Here is a 24534-nt window from a genome sequence, read left to right as displayed (position 1 = left end):
ACCAGTGACGAATATCTGAACTGGTCCCGGGCCTCCCCTAGGTTGACTAAAATGAGTACCTGGTGTGGTGTGTAAACATCGCCACTGGGGAGACAAAGGCGGTCGGGCGTGGTGCTGGCCACCCACCCACTCATGTACCGTTCTGGCCTTCATAGGTGCTCGCTAACAGCACTTGCCCCTACAGTCTGTTAAGGCTAAATGGGGGATCTTTGTTTGTGTGTGTGTTTGGGTGGTTTGACATTTTTTTTTAGGTTACAAACTGGTAATTATAAGGGTATTATGCTATAAATGTGGTTTGTGAGGACATTTCTAGTGTCCCCATACGTCAAATCAATTAAAAAACATACTAAATGGTTTTTGAAAATTTTAAAATGCAGAAAGTTTTTTGTGAGGGTTAGGTTTAGGGGTAGGGGTAGGGCTAGGGGATAGAATCTAAAGTTCGTAAAGTATAAAAGTAATTATGTTTATAGTATAAGTATAGCCGCACCAACATGTGTGTGTGTGTGTGTGTGTGTTTGAATGAAAAATAGATCAGTGATTTGAATGGTCAAAATGGAATTAGTCAGGTGTGGAATTAGGGCCATATGGATGTTTTGCCAATCAAAAGACGTCTTAAACCCTCATCAGTACTTTCCAAAACTGTATCTGTTGTTGTTGCTCCAGCTGGAACTGGCAGAGAAGATAAAGATGTTTGATTTGAAATTACAGTTAAAATGATTTGTCTGTGCAGACAAAGGATTAATTGAATAGTACATCCTGTGCTTGGGCTCTTTGCATTTTAGCTAAACAAAAAAAACAAACAAAAAAAAAAAAAACATACAACATAGTTTTACATTTTCTGAAGAAAATGTGAGAGATGCTTGCCTGCAAAACTTGCCAACATGATGTTAGGGTGTCGTGGCTAGTTGGCATTGCTATGGCCTTGCAGTGATGTTCTGGGTGGTTGCTAAAGTGTTGCCAGGGTGTTGCTAGGTGGTTTCATACTGGCCAAAGTCAAGAGAGCTCATCACAAAGCCTCTATTATATTCTGGTCCCTAAATAGCTATAGCTCCAAGTGCTCCTTCAATATAAGTCTATATTTTTTTGTATGTAATATCCGGAAGGCAGCAATTCTAATTCCAATTGTACAGAAATAGAACAGCACACATCAACAAGCCACATTATTTTAGTTTATAATTCATTTTTTGCAGCATAAATGGTGCAGGATGTATTACAATCTGAAGTTTAGTACTTAGTGGTTTCCAAAAATTCCCAAACCTAAGTGAGAGCAATAATACTGTAGTTTTGAAGCACTAATAAATACTACCCACTGAAATGCTTTAAGCATTTGAAAAAGTGACAAGTCTAAAAACAGAAAAAGAAACAACAAAAACAGGTATATTCAATACCTGTTTTTGTGGATTCATAACCAGCTTGCATTATTCACAACTTCTATTCATTAAAAATACATTTCAGTCTAATGATAATCATTACTTTCATTTTTCCTTTGGGATTGCAAACATATTTCTTTCTCATTAGGAGAAACTTGACATTTCTTTGCCAAATGCATTGCCCTAATGGCTTTGAGTCTGTTGGCGGTACCCTTTCTACACACACCTCGATGACCAATACTTCACCCTGTGCCATTTTAGACGCTGTAATCTCTCTGTGACCCAGACTGTTTGGGGCATCACATGCCTCCATCAATCCACATGTTTGAAAAGTGCATTCTCGTGAATAGCCTGAAGAATTTAAATGGAGAACAGTTTTCGAAGAGTAAAAGAATAAATGGAAAAGTTAACCATTGCCCAGGTATGTCTGTGTCTCTGAAACCAACAAAACTGACTTATTCCTCAACAGGTCCCTGACTTTTCTGTTTTGATGGATGGACTCTTAAAAATGATATTTTCTGGGGGCAAAAGATTAAAAATTGTTTTACAAAATTGTGGAAATGTACACCTAATACCCCCGAGAGATCCATTTGTCGCAGAAAGTCATTCATCATAGTTGACAGGCGACAGGCATCCCCATGTGTTAATGTGGCATGGGCTTCTGAAATTGGAGTCCATTGCCTGATTCTGCCAAAACGACCATTTTTGAAACAGATAGTCTGCCCCAAACTCATTGGTTGAGCCATTGTTGCTGTGTCACAGAGTAGAGTATATACACGTTTTGGAGAAATCAACCCATGAATGACGTAAATACTGTATAGTCATATAAAGTGGGAAAAAGCTAAAATATCTGAACATAGACGCATTTACACACATCACCTTTAAACTACAGTCAAGCTACCATTTTGATAAATATATATATATATATATATATATATATAAATATAGATAGATAGATAGATAGATAGATAGATAGATAGATAGATAGATAGATAGATAGATAGATAGATAGATAGATAGATAGATAGATAGATAGATGTTATCAGTTCAGTTCAACTTCATTGTCAGACTAGTCCATTATCAAACATACAACATTATAACAGACTAGATACAATGCATACAATACAAATAGAAAAAAGGTCATTGCCACTTTTTATAAAAGACTGTTATACCAATGTTTCCACAGAGGTGACTGGAATTGTATGACACTAAGCCAAGGATTTCACAGCAGCATAATAATAGTGTTCTGAGAATCATCCAGTCGACAGATAAATGTATACATCAGATTTCTCAATAGAGCCTGGAAAGTGTTGACTCTTGCATTAGAAAACAAGTCACTTGCACTACACCACCTAGGTTTTTTAAGCAAGATCTGCATTCAGTCATTATAAGCAACCTGAGGCTTGTGCAGGCTCGCCTTTTTAAACTTAGCCCACAAGGGACCAGTGTAGAGAGGAGTGCAATATGCTGTAAAGAGACTAAAAAAATCTGAACACTTGTAGAATTTTCTTGCCAACATGTTAGATTGAGTATATAACATACAGCGCTGTTTATGCATCATTGTCATCATACATTTGATCGGTAATGAAGTGCCCCAGATATTCATAGTACTTGCCCTGACAAATTAAAATCTGGAAAATGTAGGTCCTTATACCCTTTTGTTCTACATATCATGGCAACACTCTTTTTAGTATTGTATTGCACATCATGTTTGACCCCATAATCATGTATTCAGCAGCGGTTGAAAGCCAGTACTACTCTGAGAAAAAATAGAATCTAAAATCTGCATATATAAGATGGTTCATTAGGGTGTTACCAATCATACAGCCAGTTTTGCAGCCTCTTAATTGTTCAGACAGGTCATTCATGTACACACTAAAGAGGGCTGGTGAGAGTAACCCCCCATGTCATACTCCATTACCAAAGCCAAAAGGAGCGGAGACTCTATTACCCCTATTGACCTTAATAATCTGATTGGCATACCAGTATGCCACGATTCTTATCATGCAGTTAGGCACGCCCCTTTTACCCAATTTCAGAAACTGTTTTTGTTGATTAACTCAATCAAAAGCCTAAGAGGCATCAATAAAGCCGATTACAACAGAGGAGTTTTGCCTGCTATACATTTCAACTACTTCTTTAAGGCATAGATACATAAATCATTACCATGCTTACCCTAAAAACCAAACTGGTTGTCTGTGGTACAAATATTTACACAGAAGCAATCTAATAAAATAATTTCCAGAACTTTAGATAACACACTAGCTAATGCAATTGGTCTATAATTATCCAGGCTCCCAACCTTGCCAGCTTTATCCTTGATGACAGGCACAAGAGCAACTTAAAACATAGACTCTGGCAACAGTCCATGGGTCATACATCGAGTAAAACAAAGGGCTCGCAAACTTGAGGTGTTCATCAGTGGTTTGATCTAAGCCACTTCCTTTTCTAACAGATAGCTGTGTAATTGCTTGATAGACCTCATTGTTTATAATACTCACTGTATCACTTTTGGCAACATTATCCACTTTATAGTGCTCACTGGGACAGGGCCGAGGGCGGGGCTGGTTCATGATGCTGCACATCCGGCCCCTATTCAGGCTAATCATGCTTCAGAGAGGGATAAAGACTGACTGGAGACTGCAGTGCAAGAGCGAGAGAGAGAGAGAGAGAGATTTACGGGCAGCTGTCCGGCATGTTTTTTTGTTTGTCTTTTTGATAAGTTCATAATTAAAATATGAACTTCTCGCCTCCTCCTTTCCATGAATCCCTTCACACGGGTGGCGAAATCTGGGAAGGAGGGATGCGCTGTAGTGGAGTTCTCGCTGCTACCATCCACCGCAATGGAGCAGCCATGGCCATCCGCCGGGGGACGAAGGAGCCCGGCTGCCTGGAAGCAGAAGAACGGCCGCCGACCACGAGGGGAGGAGGGGCTACCAACCAACCGCCTGGAGCGGTTACCACTGCCAGGGGTGAGGGAGATCCCTACCATCCACCAAAAACGGGGCGGGGCGTTCCGTCTGCCAAGGGCCGGAGTTCTGACTCCAATCCACCTGGGGAGGCGTGGCTGTCATCCGCTAGAGGGTGGAGGAGTGGCTGAGAACCAAGCTACGGAGTATCAGAGAACCAGTAGTGTTTCTCTCTCTCCTCTCTCTTTCTGCTGCTACATGTTGATCTTTCCCTCTATTTAAAATATGACTTTAGTTTTTAGTGGGTACTGCACTGTTACAGGGAGCACCCCTTGGGTTTTTAATTATTGTCATTTCTCTTTTTTTAATTTTACTTTGGTTTATAGGGGGTACTGCACTGTTACAGGGAGTACCCCCTTTGATTTTAATTATTGTTGTTTGCCTTCCCCTGTTCCCTCCCACATTCAGGAAGGTGGGGATGACCTGCTGGCAGGGGAAGGGGGGATGTACGTCATGCCAGGGGCTACCCGGCCTTAGATAATGAGGGAGGAATGTGACAGGGCGGAGGGCGGGGTCGGGTCGTGATCCTGCACACCCAGCCCCAAATCAGGCTAATAAAGCCTCAGAGATGGATAAAGGCCAACTGGAAACTGCAGTGAGAGAGAGAGAGAGAGCTTTACGAGCAGCTGTCCTACATTTTTGTGTGTTTGTCTTTTTGTTTAGTTCTTCATTAAACTATTGTTTATATTGTCAAGCCGGTTCTTGACTCCTCCTTTCCATTAATTCCTTTACAGTCCCTTTAAACATAGTTAAATAAAGCAGAGTAATGTTGTCTCCACAACTCCAGAAACTCCTTCTATAGTGCACGGTAACAATGTATTGCTCCTTTTTGGAGCTCTCACCTCCTTCCAAAAGTCAATGACACTGTTACAGAGTAGTTTTTCAGCCCTAGAGTCTGCTTTCATAACTTGTTCAAGTTTTCAAGCCTTGATGTTGAATGCCTTATAAGAGCAAGTAAAGTATGGTCTACTGGCCTCATACACAGCTCCCACAATACAATCGTGCATAGCACAGTGGGCGCTACGGTAAGAAATGTCATTACAATTTTTCATCAGAACACATAATTGCGCCTCTGGGTGAATAAACATCATTCAAGAGGGCATTGGTTTTCCTATAGTATGTTAAGACATCTTTATATGTGAGCTTAGCCCAATCCAGTTTTGCCGTTCTGGCACTCTTAACCTCATAAGTCATCTCAGAGAGACAATCAAAATCAAGTACCATAAGAAATGGTACATGATCAGACATGTATGTCCCATACAACATTTTAATTGATCGCAAAATGGCATGGGCATCAGCAGTATTAATGCAATGGTCAAGCCATGAGGTTGTATGCCATGCTTAATTTATGTAAGAATAGCTATCTGCAGATAAAAGCAGTTGACTGGATAATATAAGATTGCTATCATCATAGAACTGTAGCATATACTTTTCAAACATTGAGCATCTATCTGAAAGATCAGCATTCATATCACCAACCAAATAAACACTTGTAGAATGATTGTCATGAATAAAGGAATTTATAAAAGCAAGTCTATTCATCCTCATTCTCACACTTGTAAGGTGTATATAAATTGAGGATAATTAACTCTTTGTTATTAATCTTTAACTGTACAGAAATACACCAGTCAACTTCAACCCTAATGAGTCCATCTTTTTGTGCCATAGGATAGCCATCCCTCCTGCTATCCTTCCTCTCTCTATTCCCAAAGTAAGATCAGTTGTGGATTTACCAGCCCCGTGAAAGTTGTCATTAAGTTAAATTTCCCCAAATCCTGTTTAAGCAACAAAGTTTCTTCTAAACACAAAATATCCCAGTTTTGCAACAAGTTGTCAGCCACTATATGTCGGGCCCTTTCTCCTGCGCTGTTGCCAACGCGCAACCCCTACAGTTGTAAGATACAACACGCATAGATAATTCAAGAGTTCTTTGTGGCCGTAGCCCCAACCGGCACCATTGCACCAAGTATAGATGTAGTATAGTAAAGATATTACGCCCCGTAACTCCCGCCTTGCGTGGCTCATACTATCGCAGCACAACAGAGCCTTCAGGCTAGAGCTCCTGGTCATACATCTCCGCAACATCATTGCATTCAACACTCAGTTTAAATGTGCTGTATCTGTTACACGCAGTGACAATCCGTTGACAGTTAATATTAAGTCCAAGCATTTCTTTAAGATAGTTATACAGTGTCTCTGCATCAAGGTCTGGTGAGAATTTGTTAGCAAACACACTTACCTACTTCGTTTGCACCACTTTTATGTTTCCTGTGCCCCAGTGCCAACAATAGGCTCAGGCATCATCTACTCAGTTTTTCCAGCTCACTGTTTTGACAGGGGAAACTGGCCCTTGGCATGATTCAAACTGCGTTGGCCATGTTTCACAACAAAGCTCCATTCCGGTGATTTTGGCAGTGCTGCCGTGCATGATGCAGGAGCTGGGGTAACACTGATGGACTCACCGACAACAGAAGAGCCAGAGCCAGAGCCACCCGCAGCCGTGCCCAACACATTATGTAACACAGGGGCTCCTACCGGTGCTCTCCCGCAAACGATTCCAGCGTTACACAATTTATATATATATATATGACCCATTAAATAAACCATAGTTCGTGAGAAGCGAGTCAATTCACGCAAACGCCGCTAATGTCACATGCATTGACCGTCGGGAAAACAGATGGTGGGAGACATTATGCTGGGAGATGACTTGCACCAAGCATTTTATCAAGCGGTAGAACATGCCCGCAGAGCACAGATAGAGCTAATAACTTTGAAACATGAATGCAGCAGCAAGACAGCTGCCATTTGAACACCTGCCTTGCACTGCACATGACCAGTGTGTCTGGGAAAGATGAAGTTTGCCAGACAAATTGGAAAAAAATCCAGTCATCTCATTTCTGTGTTTATTTTGTGCTGTAACACGATGGACTAAGCATACACATTTGAAGCTCTGTTATTTCAGGTATTTCACTAAATAACTTAGAATTCTGCTCTAAAGATCATGTTTGCGCCTAGATTAAATGCAAGTAGTATAATTAAGAGAAATGGCGCACTAGCGCTTTCTTTTTTCTTTTACTACACTGACATAGTCTAATGATTGATGTGCAATTAAACCAGATACTTTCATTCAAAATCCAAACAATAGTGATTAAAAAAGAGAAACAGACTCGGTGAATAATACGGCCAGTTATAGCTAACGGTGATGTGTCTCGATTGTCCACTTCCGACTGGATTACCCAAAACGTATCTACAGGCACGAACCGTTCTTTTATGCATGTTTACATGTTATCATGAATAAACTCTCCAGTTGGGTTTGTGAATTAATTTCGGGATCTACTCACCTGTCAATCAACCGATGAGCTAAAGCAAGTGTTTTAAACCATATGCCCGATGTCCTTCTCCTCCAGAAGATAGCAACAAAAGACTGTTTTGATGCGATTCTGAAGTGAATTGATTTTAACTGCTTTTTCCAGTTGGAGGGATACAACTTCATAAACTGTCAAGAAAGTTAAATCTCCATGGCAGCGCAGACAGTTTTTTAACATGTCAGACATTGTTGTTTTAAAACTGTAATTACCAGTTAACGGAAACCTTGCTGCTGTCTCCAAGGTTCTGTCAAAGTGTCTCTGTTTCATAGTGCACTGACCAATTATGCAGATGTTTGAGACATTGCTGGAACCTTGCAGGTAATCTTCACTGTCGTTAACCTATTTAATTCCACCAGTTACAATTGTGACCCGGGTCTAAGAGGAGTTATTTATGTATTTTTTGTCAATTGTAAATTACTGCTTAAGTTTTGGCATAAGTATTGCAAATATCACATGATCAGAGCTATTTAATTCAGCTGTGATCCTGGAAAGATTATGTCCATCAAAACTCCATAAATTAAGTGAATAAATCCTGTCATGATACACTTGATTTTGTACATAATTTGAATTGAGTTGTGCGGTGTTCATTTTCTGTTGTTAAACTCTGTTTGTTGGGTAGGTTTTGTGTGGATGACTGATAAATACATCTGGCTGAAACATATTTTGTCTACTCATGTTTATGAAGATATTGCGATTAATCGCGATTAACTACAAAAAATATGCAATTAATCACGATTAAATATTTAAATCGTTTGACAGCCCTAATTATATATATATTATATTCCGCTTCATGCCACTCCTGGTTCAAAAATTCAAGCAGCGCGGCTTTGTTTGATGGCTTGTGGCCCTCCATCCTCCTCTTGATCACATTCCAGAGGTTTTCAATGGGGTTCAGGTCTGGAGATTGGAGATTGGAGGCCATGAAAGGGTCTTGATCCGGTGGTCCTCCATCCACACCTTGATTTACCTGGCTATTTGGCATGGAACATCGTCCAGCTGGAAAAAAAAAAACAATCCTCAGATTTGGGGAATATTGTCAGAGCAGAAGGAAGCAAGTTTTCTTCCAGGATAACCTTGTATGTGGCTTGATTAATGCATCCTTCACAAAGATGAATCTGCCAGATTACAGTCTTTCTGTAGCACCCCCAGTTCATCAACGATCCTCCAACTGGTCGTCTTATGGTTTGATAGAGACCTGGAGAAGCCTACAAGCCACAGTGCCTCGCACCCGCTGTGAAATTTGGTGGAGGATCGGTGATGATCTGGGGTGCTTCAGCAAAGGCTGGAATCAGGCAGATTTGTGAATGAATGGAGCGCAAAGTGTAAGAATGTGAATTTATGTTGTGCTATAGAGTAGCTTGTAACAGGAAAAGCTACATTGTTTAAAAAAACAATTATCAATTGAATTACTGTCATGCTACTGAAAATGTAGTTAAGTTTATATCGTCACTCTTAGTTACTCTCCAACTCTTGTCCAAGGATCCTAAAAGCAAGTAGAAAGAGAGAGAGTGAGAGAGAGAGAGAGAGAGAGAGAGAGAGAGAGAAGCCATCTGTTCCTACTTTCTGACCCAGTGCCCTCATCAGAAGCAGCCTTTCCAAATTAGGAGTCCAATCACCAAGCACACTGATACTGCTGATTACAACACGTGCTCTCTGCATGCGAGAGAGAGAGAGAGAGAGAGAGAGAGAGAGAGAGAGAGAGAGAGAGAGGAGAGCTGAGGAAGTTCTTTAAGAGAGTCTGAAGAACATTAACCAAAGTGATACAATTTCAAAGAAAGAAAAAATACAGACAACCTGTTAATGAAGAGACTGGTGATATTCACACTGCAGTTAAATGTGGCCCAAATCAGATTTTTTTTTGCCACATAACATTGAGTGAAACTTATTAGCAATAGCATGAATCACATTTTAATCAGATAAATCACAAAAAAAATAATTAAAAAAAATACGCGAATCTGAGGAAAAATGGCAACAAAATAAATAAATAATATTTTTTGCTCCCTGTCAAACATTAAAGGTTCTGTAAGAATTGAGCCTTTTTACAGGAACATTCTTACATCATTGATGCCTAAAGGAATAGTTCACCCCAGCAAATTTATTTCTCTCATCATTTATTCACTCTCATATCATCCAAGATGTATATGACTTTCTTTCATCTGCTGAACATAAATACATTTTCCAAAAAATGTAAAGCTCCAATACTCACATAAAGGAAACATAAAAGTAATCCATATGATTTAAGTAGTTAAATCCATATATTCAGAAGCGATATGATGGCGTGAGTGAGAAACAATAAAAATGTAAGTCCTGTAATGTAAATCACCATTTAAATTTTACATGTGAAAGTGAAAAATTAAATATTGTTCTGTATCTAACCCACACATATTATATTGCTTCTGATAACATGGATTTAAACTCTTTAAAGTCTTATTGATTACATTTATGTTTACTTTATGTAATTTTTGGAGGTACAACCATCTGATCACCATTAACTTGAATTGAATGGTCCTACAGAGCTGAGAAAAACAAAACTTTGTTTGTGTTCTGCAGAAGAAAGAAAGTCATACACATCTGGGATGGCATGAGGGTGAGTAAATGATGAGAGAATTTTCATTTTTGGGTGAACTATCCCTTTGAGCTGACAATGTGTAAGTTCATGTAAATGCCTTAAATTATTTTCTTTCATCAGGTTCATAAACAGTTTAAGCATAAATCGATCGGCACATGTAGAGTTTTGCCCATTACCCCACTTATCCAATGTGCACAAGCATTGTGAGCATGACCATTTATCTTATGACGTCAAAAGCAGCGAATATTCGATGATTTCTAATCTCAGTCAAAGGTTTTCTTGTGTTGGATTGTTGAAATAAACAGACTTTTGGTAGTTATCATGGTTTGCATGTAGACACACTGATTGACTGAAGTGCATTAGCATAAATCACATCTTAATCTGATTTCAAAACACATATGTATACAATGTTGTCTGGATCTGGTTAGAGTGAAAAAATGAATTTGAGTGGAATATGCAGATAAAAATGTCTGTATGAACAAAGCTTATCTGTTAGCGATGTTAGCCATTCCAGAACTTCCATTAGCCAAGTCACACAAAGTTACTGTTGTACCACACTACAAACTAGCGACTGACAACTGCCTACGAAGCTGAATAGGGCTGAATTTTCTGCTTTTATCGTCCACACTCAGCTTCCTGCTCCCATTTATGGACTGCATTGTGAATACGCAAAATGTTTTCTGATTGTACTGCTGTACTATTTTACCTGTAAAATATACGAAGAAAACATCTGCTCCGAGCTCACCTGTTGTTGTTTCATGATACCTTTGGGAGTTTCAAGCCTGTTTGTGTTATCCGTTACCGCGTTACCCGACACGTATCCATGTGGCAGTATGGCAGGTTTGTAAATTGAAGGTGACTCCTTGTTTACCCATTACCAACTAGTTGGGTGCAGTGAATGTAAAGCAGGATTCTGGGTTCAGGGTCACACAGTTTCTTCTCTGTATCCCAGATGGATTGAGAAGCAAGATACAGTTTACCATGTTTATCCATGAGAAAAATTTACCTTGATATGGCCCTCAGCTGCAGTTACCAAAGAAAACAATGTTTGTTTCAGGGTGACATTGTATGGTACCGAAAACAGGCACAGTGTCTGGTCATCGATATGAATGTTTCATTCTTGTAAACTTGGAGTTGGGATTAGCAACAAGCCATGAAAGGCTGTTTGTTACAGCGATTTGAACATGGTCTTTAGCATGATGAAATGAAAACTGATGCCGAAAAAAAATTATAATCTGCCATAATTTACTTGCCTTCATTTCATTTTAAACCTGTATGACTTTCTTTCTTATGTAGAACACAAAAGGAAAAATCATATTGAATATCTGATCCATGTATTCAGTACCATGGTAGTTGATAGTGACTTTTGCATCTTAAAAAAGAACCCAAAAGTATCTTAAAAGTAGTCCAACAAGTTCTCGAGATAACGCGTAAACATTTTACATTTACAGTTATTCATTTGGCAGACGCTTTTATCCAAAGCAACTTACAAAAGAGGAAAACATAAGCGAATCATCTTAAGGAGACATTTGTACGAAAATTGCCACACTAAAAAGTTTTACTACTAAACCACTGTGAATGAGATTCTCTCATGAATTTGCAATGGATATCAATGATTTCAATGAAAAATTAATTAAATTTTGGTTTGTTTCTTACCAAATGACAAGAATGGTTTGTTGCGATTTGTTATTTTTATTATGAATAACTTTTATTTATTGAATATTCAATTACTGTTGCTGCTGTGTTATAAAATAAGCCAATTGTGCCCATGTATTACACTACAAAAAATATTTTTAAAACTTATGCAATAACATATAAATTGCTTAACAAATTTCCTTGTTAAGTCTATTAAATGTTTAAGTCTTTTCAATTTTGAATATTAAACATTTTAAGTTAAAGATTACACAATTCAATTTGGTGGAAATTTGTTATGAAAGAGGCTTAAAAATGGTCAAAAAGTGATTTTACCCCACGTTCAGCTATTTTACAATTGTTTTAAAATCATTGTATGGATACTTTTTAATTTTTTATTTTAATAGGGTTTGTACGGTCATGGAAAACCTGGAAATATCAGGGAATTTTAAAATAGTTTAAAATCTTAGAAGTCATGGAAATTTCTATAGTGAATCTATATTTTATCTTTTTTCTTGTAGTTTTTTACCCATAATGTTTATTATAAAATAATTAATCACCAAAATATTGCTCTTGTGTAGAGCTTGTGTAGAGTAGAACTTCAGTGATGTCCAATTTTAGATCCAATTTGTAAATTGGTTGAAATGATTCACAAATTTATCTGAACGATTCATTATCGAATCAGTCTAAATCAAAATAATAAAAAAAAATCAGTTTCTATAAATCACAAACAACTAGAAAAATCATGGGATTTCATTAGTCAAATCGGGTGTAAACCATTAAAGGGATAGTTCACCCAAAAAAGAAAATTCTCTCATCGTTTACTCACTCTCCTGGCATGCCAGATGTGTTTGACTTCCTTTCTTCTGCAGAACACAAAGTATGATTTTTAGAAGAATATTTCAGCCCTTAGGATCTCACAATGCAAGTGGGTTCCAAAAATGTGAACCTCCAAAATCCACAAAAGTAAAAGTAATCCATATGACTCCAGTGGTTAAAATCCATGTATTCAGATATGATATGATAGGTCTGGGTGAGAAAAAGATCAATATTTAAGTTTTATCATAAATTCACCTCCCTGCCCTGTAGGTGGCAATATGTATGAAGAATGTGAATCACTAAAAACAGAAGGAGAATGTAAAAGTTTCTGTTTCTCACCCACACCTATATTATTACATATCAGATGATATGTATTTCACCACCAGTGTCATCTAGAGTACTTTTATGTTGCCCTAATGTAGATTTTGGAGCTTTAAAATTTTGGCACCCATTCATTTGCATTGTATGGACATACAGAGCTGAGAAAATGTTCTAAAAATCTTTGTTCAGCAGAAGAAAGAAAGTCATACACATCTGGAATGGCAAATGGGTGAACTATTCCTTTAACAGAGCAAGACAATCTAGTTGGTCTATTTCTTATTCGATTGATGCTAAATGTTTAACACTGGGTTAAATGGCATATTGATCCAACAGTAAAGAGTTTGAACTCATTTAGGAGCCATTAACCAAACATTTAGGAAATTATTTTTAAAAGCTTTGGCTCTCGCTTTGAGAAACTTGCGGTTTATTCCCATTTTGTCCCTTTGCCAAATGCTTTTTGATAATGACATCAGTCTCTGGGAGATTGGAGAGCAGGTTGTCTTATGATGATATACATTTTGTATCAGTTTAAAAGAGAAGAAATTGCTCACATTTTGCCAAAACAGGGTATGCATTTCCAATGTTAATTCCACTAATTGATTTCCATTGTAACATGTGTTTATGTTCAATTTACAGTAAATCTCCTGGACACAACGAAAATTTCAGGAGACTGGGGCTGGCTCACATATCCTTCTCATGGGGTAAGACATGTCTATGTTTATTTAACATAATACAGTATATGTGTTTTAAAACATTCAGCTGTTTTATGTGTATAGTTGTATGATGTTTAAAAGGTTTCTTATAATCAAGTTTAATTTAAAAAGATAACTGTAAGTAAGCCATTAGCAGGTTGAGTTCCCGTAGACCAGGGGTCCCCACATTTTTTTGCCATCAGGGCCAGGTCATTCAGTTATGTTTACAAGGGGGGCCGGAGTGAGCCTACAGTATTTTTGTCACAGAGATCATTCTTCTGTTTTTATTACATGGATTAATTTAACATTTAAAATCCATTCACATCAAATTATATTGATATTGGTAACTTTATTGTACACTCTAAAAAATGTTGGGTTATTAAAAAAAAACAATTCTCAACCCAGTGCTGGTTTAATTTTGCTCCAACCTTGCATTGGGTTAAATTTACTCAGCTGTTTGGGTTACAAAGACCAGCCAGCAGCTGGGTTACACAAAAAATACCCAACACTGAGAAAATAACCCAATAAAATGATCAGATCAACAGGCTCAATCCAGTGGTTAGGTTGAACTTGCTTTAATGTAGGCCTACTGTGTCATTGCATACACTATCTCTGTTCACTAATATGTGCTTGTCAAGACATGAAGAGGGGTGAAAGTTCCAGTCATTTCAACAGAACTTTCATTATATGATTTTTTGTGTGCCGTAGTTTGTGGACCCCTGCCATAGACTCTAAACACTGTGGTGCTTTCAAAACATTGTTATTTTTAACCAGCCCGATGTGTCAAATTCTGGCTCAACCAGTGGTGTGAGGTTCAAGTGGGATAGTCTCACATTGACAGACTTTGAATTGTGTCTCCTTCTGAAAATGAAAAATCTCCTTCATTTTGCAGCTTTTTTTGGCCAAGAACCACTCACACTTAGATGGGAAGAGACTGTCTGACTGTCGAAAAAAAGCGACCAACCACAGTTTGTTACCTGTTTGTCAACAACTATTTTTGCATTTAGTGAGAGCACGTGATCAACGCAATGCCGATGCACAGCCCAGATTAACGTGCTTAACGTCTGTTGTTGAGTTACTGTGGCGGTAGCAAACCTCACTACTTAAGGGGCAATAGAGTTAAAAGTTTGCATCATTAAATAAAATGTGTTATTATTCAAGTAAGTTGCAATAAATATATTGACTTACTTATCAATATTCTCTTCAGTTTGTTGCTCCACCACGATAGTAGTTGAGTTGACAGAGAAAAATCACCATAGAAGCAGACAGTTTACATTAATGTCCTTGATAGCGCCTCTTGTGGCAATGTTGAGAACTCAAGGCATACTTGCGTTGTGTTATGAATTACTTATCTGACACAATTTGGAACGTAACTAGTCACGAGCTTGTATATTTAGAAGTGCCTGCATTAATGTACTTGAGTAGAGTATGTTTTGCCTTTTTTTGTACCTGCTTCAAATAATTCTCAGTTTGTAATTGAGGTGAAAAGGTCAGATTTTTAAAACTTGTAGGATTTTTTATTTGACTTTGTTTGGATACTATTCTGTTTGTTTGATAGCATGTGAAATGTGTTTAAAGACTTGTGCCTGTCAGTGCGTATGCTGAAAACACTCAGACAAACTGTGATTGCCGACATATGCTTTGTACACACATAGACACACGCACAAACAAGCACACACACTTTCCCTAATCCCCTGCTCCTCTGTCTCACTTGTCACTTTGACACATTATTCAACCACTTGCAGTCTGCCCTGAAAGAGAAAGAGAGAGAAAGAGAGAGAGAGAGAGAGGTTGAGGACAGAACAGAGCGAGAGAGTGAAAAAAACAACGCAATGTTGGGGGCTGTTGTATGTTTTCAAGTCAGGGGCATTTGCATATTCTAATGGAGAAAATGATGCATGGGGTATTGAATTAGCAGCGCACAAAGTGATCTAAGCGTTGAACTGACACAATTAGCGAGGGTGGCTGTCAGAGGCTGACGGCATGTGGATGTCCCTCAGAGTGACGTGCCTCCCCGCCAGAGGACAATTACCAAAGCCCGCAATACATCGCAGACACTGATGTAAAAATTCTGGTATTATAATTTCATAAGTTTAGCAGTGGTGGAACGCAAGTAAAATCAATGATAAAGAGTCTCTAAATATGATTTAAAATGTTTTTTTTTAAGTTTTAAATGAATTATTAATCAACCTTATACCATTACAAATCTGTATAAATTTCTTTCTTCTACAGACCACCAGACATTCTTTTCCTTATAATAAAAGTGAATGGGGATGACAGCCGTCAAGCTCAGAAAGAACAAAATAGCACCATGAAAGTATAATTTATGTAGTCTAATGACTTGTGCTTTGTATTTCAATTTTAAGTAAGACATATAATATTTAATGTACTTTCCCACAAAATACATTTGAGAGCTATGATGGAGGTGAAGACTTTTAGCAAATAACATCAAATCTCAGTCTGTTCCACCAGACTGATAACACTATGGGTTCTGCGACAAGAGGTCGAAAGTTCTGCTTCTGAAATCAGTCTGTGCTTACTGAAATTGAACCACAGCCTCCAGTAGATGAAGCTGGGAGAGTTGACCAGTTTATTTTTTAAATGTCCACAGGGTTATGCTTAAAGCAAGTTGAATTTGTAATTGTAAATTATTTAAAACAGTCAACAGGAAGCCTACTCCCTTACCCAAACTCCTACCCTAAACCTAAACATCAGTGGAGTAAAAATATAAATGTAGTTCAAAAATTCAACCTCAGAATTGTGCTTACCATTGTTTATGCAAACACAATTACTTTCTTGCTTCCATAGGCCCAGAACACGTGTCTCGGAGTGAACACAATTACTTAAACGGTAAAACTTTACAATACAGCTGCATTAATAAGCATTAATTCATGCTTAACTAATGCACAGATAATATTGAGTTAATATATGACTCATGATTAGCTAAGCCATTCATTAATGATTGCCACATCAGCAACTAATAAAGATTCTGTCTAATTAATATATTAAGTAATATATGAATTGCTATTAATTAAATGTGTCATCAAGGATTAATTCCCTAACAACTTATTATATGAACTAATATTGTTATTTAATGTGTTAATTACCACAATAAGCCAAAGCCATGTATATGAACTTCCACCCAATACAAGTACACTAATATGCATTAATGCATGCTTAATTACTGCATTATTTCTGGAAATTCCCGTGTTAATTACAACAATTACTTAATGATGAGTTATTAGTCATGTGCCTCAACAAGTAAAGTCAAAACATAATGATATCTTTGCAAACCATTAGTTAATAATTAATTAAAACATATGCTGATGCAGCCAAAGTACTGCCTAAAAAGTCATGACTTGAGAACTCATTTATCATTAATGACCATCATTGGACTTTATAAAAGCTGTTTATTTAATATCGGTTTCCAAAAACATTGCCTTAATAAAGAAAAAAAAAAAACAGTGGGCTGCAGAGATAAAAAAGAGATATACAAAATATCACATATAAATACGTGTATTTTTTAATTGTTGTAATTAACACATGAATTTGCAGTAATAATGCAGTAATTAACCATGTATTAATGCATATTAGCGCACCCATATTTGGTGGAAGTTCAAATACATGGCTTCAGCTTATTGTGGTTATTAACAATAATTAATAGCAATTAATATATTACTTAATTTATTAATTAGACATACTCTTTAATAGTTGCTGATGTGGCAGTCATTAATGAATGGCTTAGTTAATCATGAGTCATACATTAACTCAATATTATCTGTGCATTATTTAAGCATGAATTAATGCACCCGTATTGTAAAGTGTTACCACTTAAATGAATTGTAACAATTACAATTACTTCATGTCTCTTGGAGTAAACACGATTACGTCCTGGTTACCATAGGACCAGAACCTGTATCTCAGAGTGAACAGGATTACATCCTGGTTTTCATGGGCCCAGAGCCCAACCCTCGGAGTGAGCATGTTTACTTCCTGGTTTCCATGGGTCAGAACAAGTGTCTCGGAGAGAGCATGTTTACTTCCTGGTTTCCATGGGATCAGAACCCATGTCTTGGAATGAGCATGTTTACTTCCTGGTTTCTTTGGGGTCAGAACCTGTCTCTTGGAATGAGCATGTTTACTTCCTGTTTTCCTTGGGCCCGAAACCAGTGTATCGGAGTGAATGCAATTACTTCCTGGTTTCCAATGTACCAGAACATGTGTCTTGGAGTGAATGCAATTACTTCCTGGTTTTCCTGGGACCACAGAACCCATGTCTTGGAGTGAATGCAATTACTTCCTGGTTTCCAATGTACCAGAACATGTGTCTTGGAGTGAATGCAATTACTTCCTGGTTTTCCTGGGACCACAGAACCCATGTCTTAGAGTAAATGCAATTACATTCTGGTGTCCATGGGCCCAGAACCTGTGCTTTGGATTGAATATGATTACCTCCTGGTTTCCATGGGACCAGAACCTAGGTCTCAGTGTGAGCATGTATACTTCCTGGTTTCCATGGTACCAGAACCCGTGTCTTGGAGTAAACTTAATTACTTCCCAGTTTACATGGGACAAGAATCCATGTCTCTGTGTAAGCAGGATTACTTTCAGGTTTCCATGGGACCAGAACACATGTCTTGGATTAAACACAATTACTTCCTGGTTTCCATAGCATCAGAAACTGTTGGTGTTTCTCAATTTTTAAGAATGCAGAGAATGGACTAACGTAATTTTGAAAACCTGTCTTGCCAAGCTACTTTGGAAGAACGAACTCTGAAGGACAGGACAACGTTCAGGAAGAGCACATCTATTGCAATCTTTGAGATGTTATGCGATCTTCCTTTTGCACAATTAACTGTGACAGCACATTTGAATCCAGTGAGAAAACTACTGGCATTATCACAACAGTGACAGCATTAATGTCATCATACCAGTAAGATTTTGCAGCACTAGTGACACATTAAAATAATAAAGTCTGTAAACACACATTTTCTCCATGTGTTTATTACTATATTAAAATGATGCCCAAATAAAATGTAATAAATGTTGATGGAGTATAAGGACACTAACGAGCCGTAAGACTTTCACAAGCTTACAGCAGGAACCTCTTGAGGAAAAAAACGATAAATGTCCTTTGTCTGCCACAGTTGTACCGAGTTCTTGCCCACAAGTCACTATCCCATGCATCCTCATCCGGGTGATTTCCTGCGTCCTCGGTACTTGCGTTCTTGAGGATTGGAATCAAACCTCAGCAGAGGACGATGATGTCGAACAAGTCCACGAGAATGTAAGAACAAAAAGAACACACATTGAGAAACAGCCTGTGTCTTGGTGTAAGTGAGATTACTTCCTGGTTTCCATGGGTCCAGTACCTGTGTCTCAGAGTGATCAGAATAACTTTCTGGTTTCCATGGGAGAACCTGGGTCCAGGGGTTAAATATGGGCTGAAATGGTCTGGAATGGCGTTTCGTCACCGTAAATTCCAAAACGAAAAAAAAGCTTGTTTTTCAATAAATAAAATATCTTGTATTCTACGATTCAGTTTTTGTTTCATGCATTTGACACATTTTGTCTCTAATAAGCAAGTGTTCAAAAATATTTAAAGTCCGTTCTGCTTCACTTTAGTCAGTTGCGGACACTGGTAGAGGAAGCATATTCAAAAGCAGCATGAGACCACGTGTTCCCACATCCAGACGCGCATTCGTCTTCTCTATTGCACCATGGTCCGATCTCTTTTTTGTAGAAATCACTGAGAATCAACTGCTCGCTCGTTTCTTAGATCCACTAATATGCTGTAGCGATTTTGCTTGATTTATTAAAAAGCTGTGTACACGAAGGGGTTTTGAATCACTCACATCCAAAGTGACATCAACATACAGTAGATCAAAAGACAACTCGACATCACCTGATTTTATGGTTCCCCCACCTCTGAAATCCCAATTTAACCACTGACTATGTCTCTGAGGCTACTTGTGCAACAGTAGCACCACAGAAAGTGGTGAACATGTTTATATTGATTCAAGACATCTGATGGGGGATGGCGCTTGTGAGTTATTTGGGTAGTTGATTTCAGGGAACATGAACATTTGAAAGATGACAGAATAAATCTTTTTGAGTGAACTATCCCTTTAAAAAGTACTGTATAGTCCAAAATAGTCACATTTTTAATGACAGTACTATGTAGAAGAGCATACATGAAATGGGTTTCCCCCCTTAAAGAGAGCACACTTCCTTAAATCCTGAAAATTTGAAAAAATTGGATGTACACAATTTACTGGAGTTTGCTTTCAACGCAAGTTAACAAGCTTGAATTCTATACAACCTCCAGATAATGAGCATCCACTTTTGAATTTGCCCTCTAATTACTGTTTGTTAAATTAATTTCTCCACAAATAATGAAAGCTATTTACTTGATCTTTGCCTCTTTTTACTTACACAACCACTCTGTTATTTAAACACCAAAGGCCTGTGACGACCATTAAACCATCTCTCTCGAGTGAAGCAGGCATTTATTTCTTCTCTCAACTGTAAAAATAATTTCCGCAAGTAGATTGTTAGTTTGCATATTCACACTGACACAAGAAGCTTCTCCTCCCCAATTATTACTTGACAGCTGGCTAAAATTAGTTGCGTACATTAACAGCTCAGCATTAGTTAGTGTACCTGTCTGATGTGACCCAACTGAAATGTGCCATGACAAATGCATCTCATTTACACGTGGCAATGCTCTTTTAGATGCAGAACTTGCCTTTTCTTCACTATTACAGTCTTTTTGTCATCAAATTCAGATTTTTTTTTCCTGCAAAGCTTGCATATAAAAAATAAATAATTTATAAAAAAAAGATCACTTTACTGTCTCAATTGTTGTTGCTTGACAGCAATAACAATAATTGGAGAGAAAACTGAGAGGTTTGCTCAGATTTTTCTACTGAGAGAAAATTTGCTAATAACAAAAGTGTAAAGGTTCAGAAATAATCTCAACAATATCTAACACTGTGCTCAGATTTTCCAACATATAAAAATCAGTAAACAATTGTATGTATTAAAGAGAAAAAGTCTGCAATCAAAAGTCATAGATCACAATATGAACTAGAATGAGACTAAATGGAGATGTTTGCTGTAGACTTACATCTCTTGCTTTTCTCCTGAGCAAGTAACCCAGTAATTTCACATTTGTCTACTATATAAAGAGATCTCAAAAATGTTTCAAAATGCATTCAGATTTGCCAAGATATCAAAGTCTGCAATCAAAAGTCAGAGATCTCAATATGAACTCAAACATTTCTTATCAAATTCTCTCATCATAGACCAAGTTATCTCAGCTATGCTGTACACCAGAGCCATATAGAGAGAGTTGCGACAACGGAAGTTCTAAATGCTTGATCGTCACGTGATTCACGTAGACTTCAGATAGTTCCAGGAAGTGCATTGGCGGGCATTTCAAACTGTTAGAGTAGAGTGACAGAACTGCAATTTCTGGTAATTAGTAGTCAATAAATGCATTTATTTTATATATTTATGTAACACACTGACATATGTATGTAGCATGAGTATGTTGTTACAGCGATGTTGTTTTTTAAAGATCAAATCAGCTAATATTTGAGGATTAGTGTTCGCTTACCGTTATTTGCCTCAACTTATTTCAGGCTAGGGTTTCTGTTGCCTTTTATGTTACCTCATGTTCATTGTTTTCACTAATCTCATGGTAACTAATGTCATATTTATGACTTTTCAGATAGTACAGAGACAGGCTGGTGACAGGTGATTTCCAGCTCGCACCGCACAATGAGTCAATGAACTATTAGCAGCAGTTACGTAAATGTAAAATTTAGTGAAATGAAGCTTATTGTTTACAATTCTTACAATTCTATATATAGTAATATAATTATTTATGTATTATAAATATTATATATCTAATGTATAATTCTTACAATACTTATTCATATACACAATATATTCAGCTTTAAAACAACTTAAGCATACTCGTATATAAACTGCCGTTCAAAAGTAATGAGGCTGAAAATTCAGCTTGGCATCACAGGAGTAAATTACATTTTAAAATACATTAAAATAGAAAACAGTTATTTTAAATTGTAATAATATATTACTGATATTACTTTTTTTTTTTAAACGATGGATGAAACTGAATCAAGAGAACAGATTTTACAATTAATAGGGTGTTCATTACTAACTTTATCCAGCTCCAATCCTTGCCTAATCTGTTAGTTATCCGATAACATCCCTTATCTCCTAATTTAATGAGTAATACTCAACTATAAGGTTTTAATTTACAAGTTATTTTTATTTAGATGTACTGATAATATACTGAATAAGATAATATTATTCTTTAAACGTCTCACCTTTTAAAAGTGCGTCGCAAATGGTTTGTCTCTACAGCGCGGCATGTGTTTGCTGATACTTCCGGGAACTATTGAGAGGCTCCACGAGCCGCCATTGCTGTAAAAAAAAACGTTCCATTGGAGTCAATGGAGTTGTCGCAACTCTCTCTCTATATGGCTCTGCTATACACAAATTTTATAGCTCTATACTCGTACTGTGTGCCAACAATTGTCTTTTTAGGTGAAATCTGAGAAAAAGTTGATACTTCAATGAAACATGACTGAGAACTCTAGTAAGTCTCCTGAGCTATAAAATCAGTTTCTGATTTTGGAGCAAACAAAATGCTTACACATGCTGATCGCGTGTAAGTTTGTTTGGTAGTAACAGGCCTGACCCTCATGTTAAAGTGCTACAGCATTGTACTGCCAGTGGAATCGGTACTGATGGATTAAATACTTCAGCTCTCTTTGTGCCCTGTGATTCACTTTAACAAAAGGATTTGCTGCACATACACTTTCATCTATAGCCATCCATCTTTTCAAGGATTCTGCACTTCCATTTCCTTAAAATTCTGTCTTCCTCAGAACACTACATTATTTCAGAGATGTGCGGTGCAAGGCCATACAATGCATAAGGCAGTCTTGGGAAAAAGAGCACAGCACAAAGAGATTACAGTTTCTATTTGACATTTTTTTGTAACGTTATATGGCTGTGATGTATACTATGTCACACTGGAGGGGCCTTCGCGCTGTATGTGTCCCGCCGGTTTGATGATAAACTATTTGCTCTTGGCAGATTGTGTCACGCGAGGAGGACTTTTGCATCTCTGGGTCGCTTTACACACTCATTGAGCACAGCTTTACAGGTGATATAAGTTTAAAGCAAATCTGTCAGGTGCATAATCATATAAGCTGGGGTTGATGCTTGTTTGGTCTGGGTAAAATACCCTAGAGTAAATTTATACTGTTAAATTAGCTACAGGAAATCACTATACAGAGATTCACTGTAAAACATATAGGGCCTTTAAGAACTAAGCTAGCACCAAGCACAGCTCTATATGCTTTAATTCATAAGCACGTATGAATTAAAGCATATAGAGCTGTGCTTGGTGCTAGCTTAGTTCTTAAAGGCCCTATATGTTTTGTAGAGTCAATGGGAATGACCATTACGTTTTGATATTTTCATGCAAGCATGCACTAAGTGGAGGCGAAAGTGGGTTTGGCGAAATTTCATGTGCAAAGTGCTAATGGGCTGGGTCAAGTGCAATTTAATTCTGAGGTTCTTCTCCAGTTATTACTAATCTAGTCTGCATCCTATATAGTCCATACCCTGTCATGCACCAGCAATATAAACAAAGTCAGCACATTTATAAGAAGTTGGTAGTGTAAATGGACCGTTTACAATCAATTAGAACACTAGATATACAGACTTATATTCTTTTATACATTAACTGTATCCTAGTTGAATGTCTGCCATATTTTTTATGACAATGACCTACTCCTTTTATACACATAGAAAATGTGGTTCATGATTTTTATGTAGGCTCCATGATATTGTAAAGAATGTAGGTATTATTAATCATATTGATCAAATGACACACAAATCATGGTTAGTATTAACAGTTATTGTAACCGTCTTCCAGGTTAGGCTGTGGATGGGGTTTTTTTGTTAGTTTTTTTGCACTCACTTTATTTCTACTGTCGATTTTGCTTTAAAAAATAAATTTGTTTATTGAAAATATACTGTATCTAAAAGCTATTTACTCTTCAAATGAAACTAAAATACTATCAAAATATCAAAGTGGTCAAAACAATCGTATATATATTCACTTCCCCAAACCCAAAGGTTTTACCCTCTCCAACATTTTGCAGTGACTTAAAAATCACTCTACGACAACAGGTGGAAAAATTTAAAATGTATATATACAGTAAATACAATTGTAAATATAAACATAATAATAATAATAATAATAATAATAATTTAAAAATAAACCATGACCTCTAGAAAGATTAAATTCAAATAAAGGTTGTCTTATAAAACGGCTACAATGGTGATTGTCATTGTCACTATATTTTTTAAGTTTGGACATGAACTTTATTACCACATTGTGGCAGAATCTCCAAACTGCAAATGCAGGAACTGAGTTTAGAATTTGCACTGAAAATAGATGTGCTTCTAATATAATTTTGACCTATTTCTCAGGAAAGTAGCAAATTGCGCTTTGCGGCACATCATTAACATTAACAGAATTCAACCACAGTTTTTGCGCATACACCCACAGAGAGTGCAAACACTATATATATATATATATATATATATATATATATATATATATACTGCATATACTGCTCTCTCTGACAACTTCTCAACACATTTCATTGCTATCTCAGTCTCAAGTCCTGTGTGGCCTGCTTGTCACATCTCACTTTATCACCCCATATATTAAACCGAGTT

At 37.2% G+C, this 24534-nt stretch overlaps 1 protein-coding gene across 3 annotated transcripts in view; it reads left to right on the top strand.

Annotated features, from left to right (window-relative positions):
• Nucleotides 1-24534, top strand: part of LOC127632644 (ephrin type-A receptor 8-like) — a 130952-nt gene that overhangs the window by 26760 nt on the left and 79658 nt on the right. For all 3 annotated transcript variants that reach the window (XM_052111350.1, XM_052111349.1, XM_052111351.1), the window contains exon 2: nucleotides 13685-13749. In XM_052111350.1, coding sequence (XP_051967310.1) covers nucleotides 13685-13749 — 65 coding nt within the window. The remainder of the gene's footprint in view (nucleotides 1-13684; nucleotides 13750-24534) is intronic.

Source organism: Xyrauchen texanus, chromosome 39 (genome assembly GCF_025860055.1).
Source record: "Xyrauchen texanus isolate HMW12.3.18 chromosome 39, RBS_HiC_50CHRs, whole genome shotgun sequence".
NCBI classification, from domain to species: domain Eukaryota; kingdom Metazoa; phylum Chordata; class Actinopteri; order Cypriniformes; family Catostomidae; genus Xyrauchen; species Xyrauchen texanus.
This window is presented reverse-complemented; position numbering and strand designations above follow the sequence as displayed.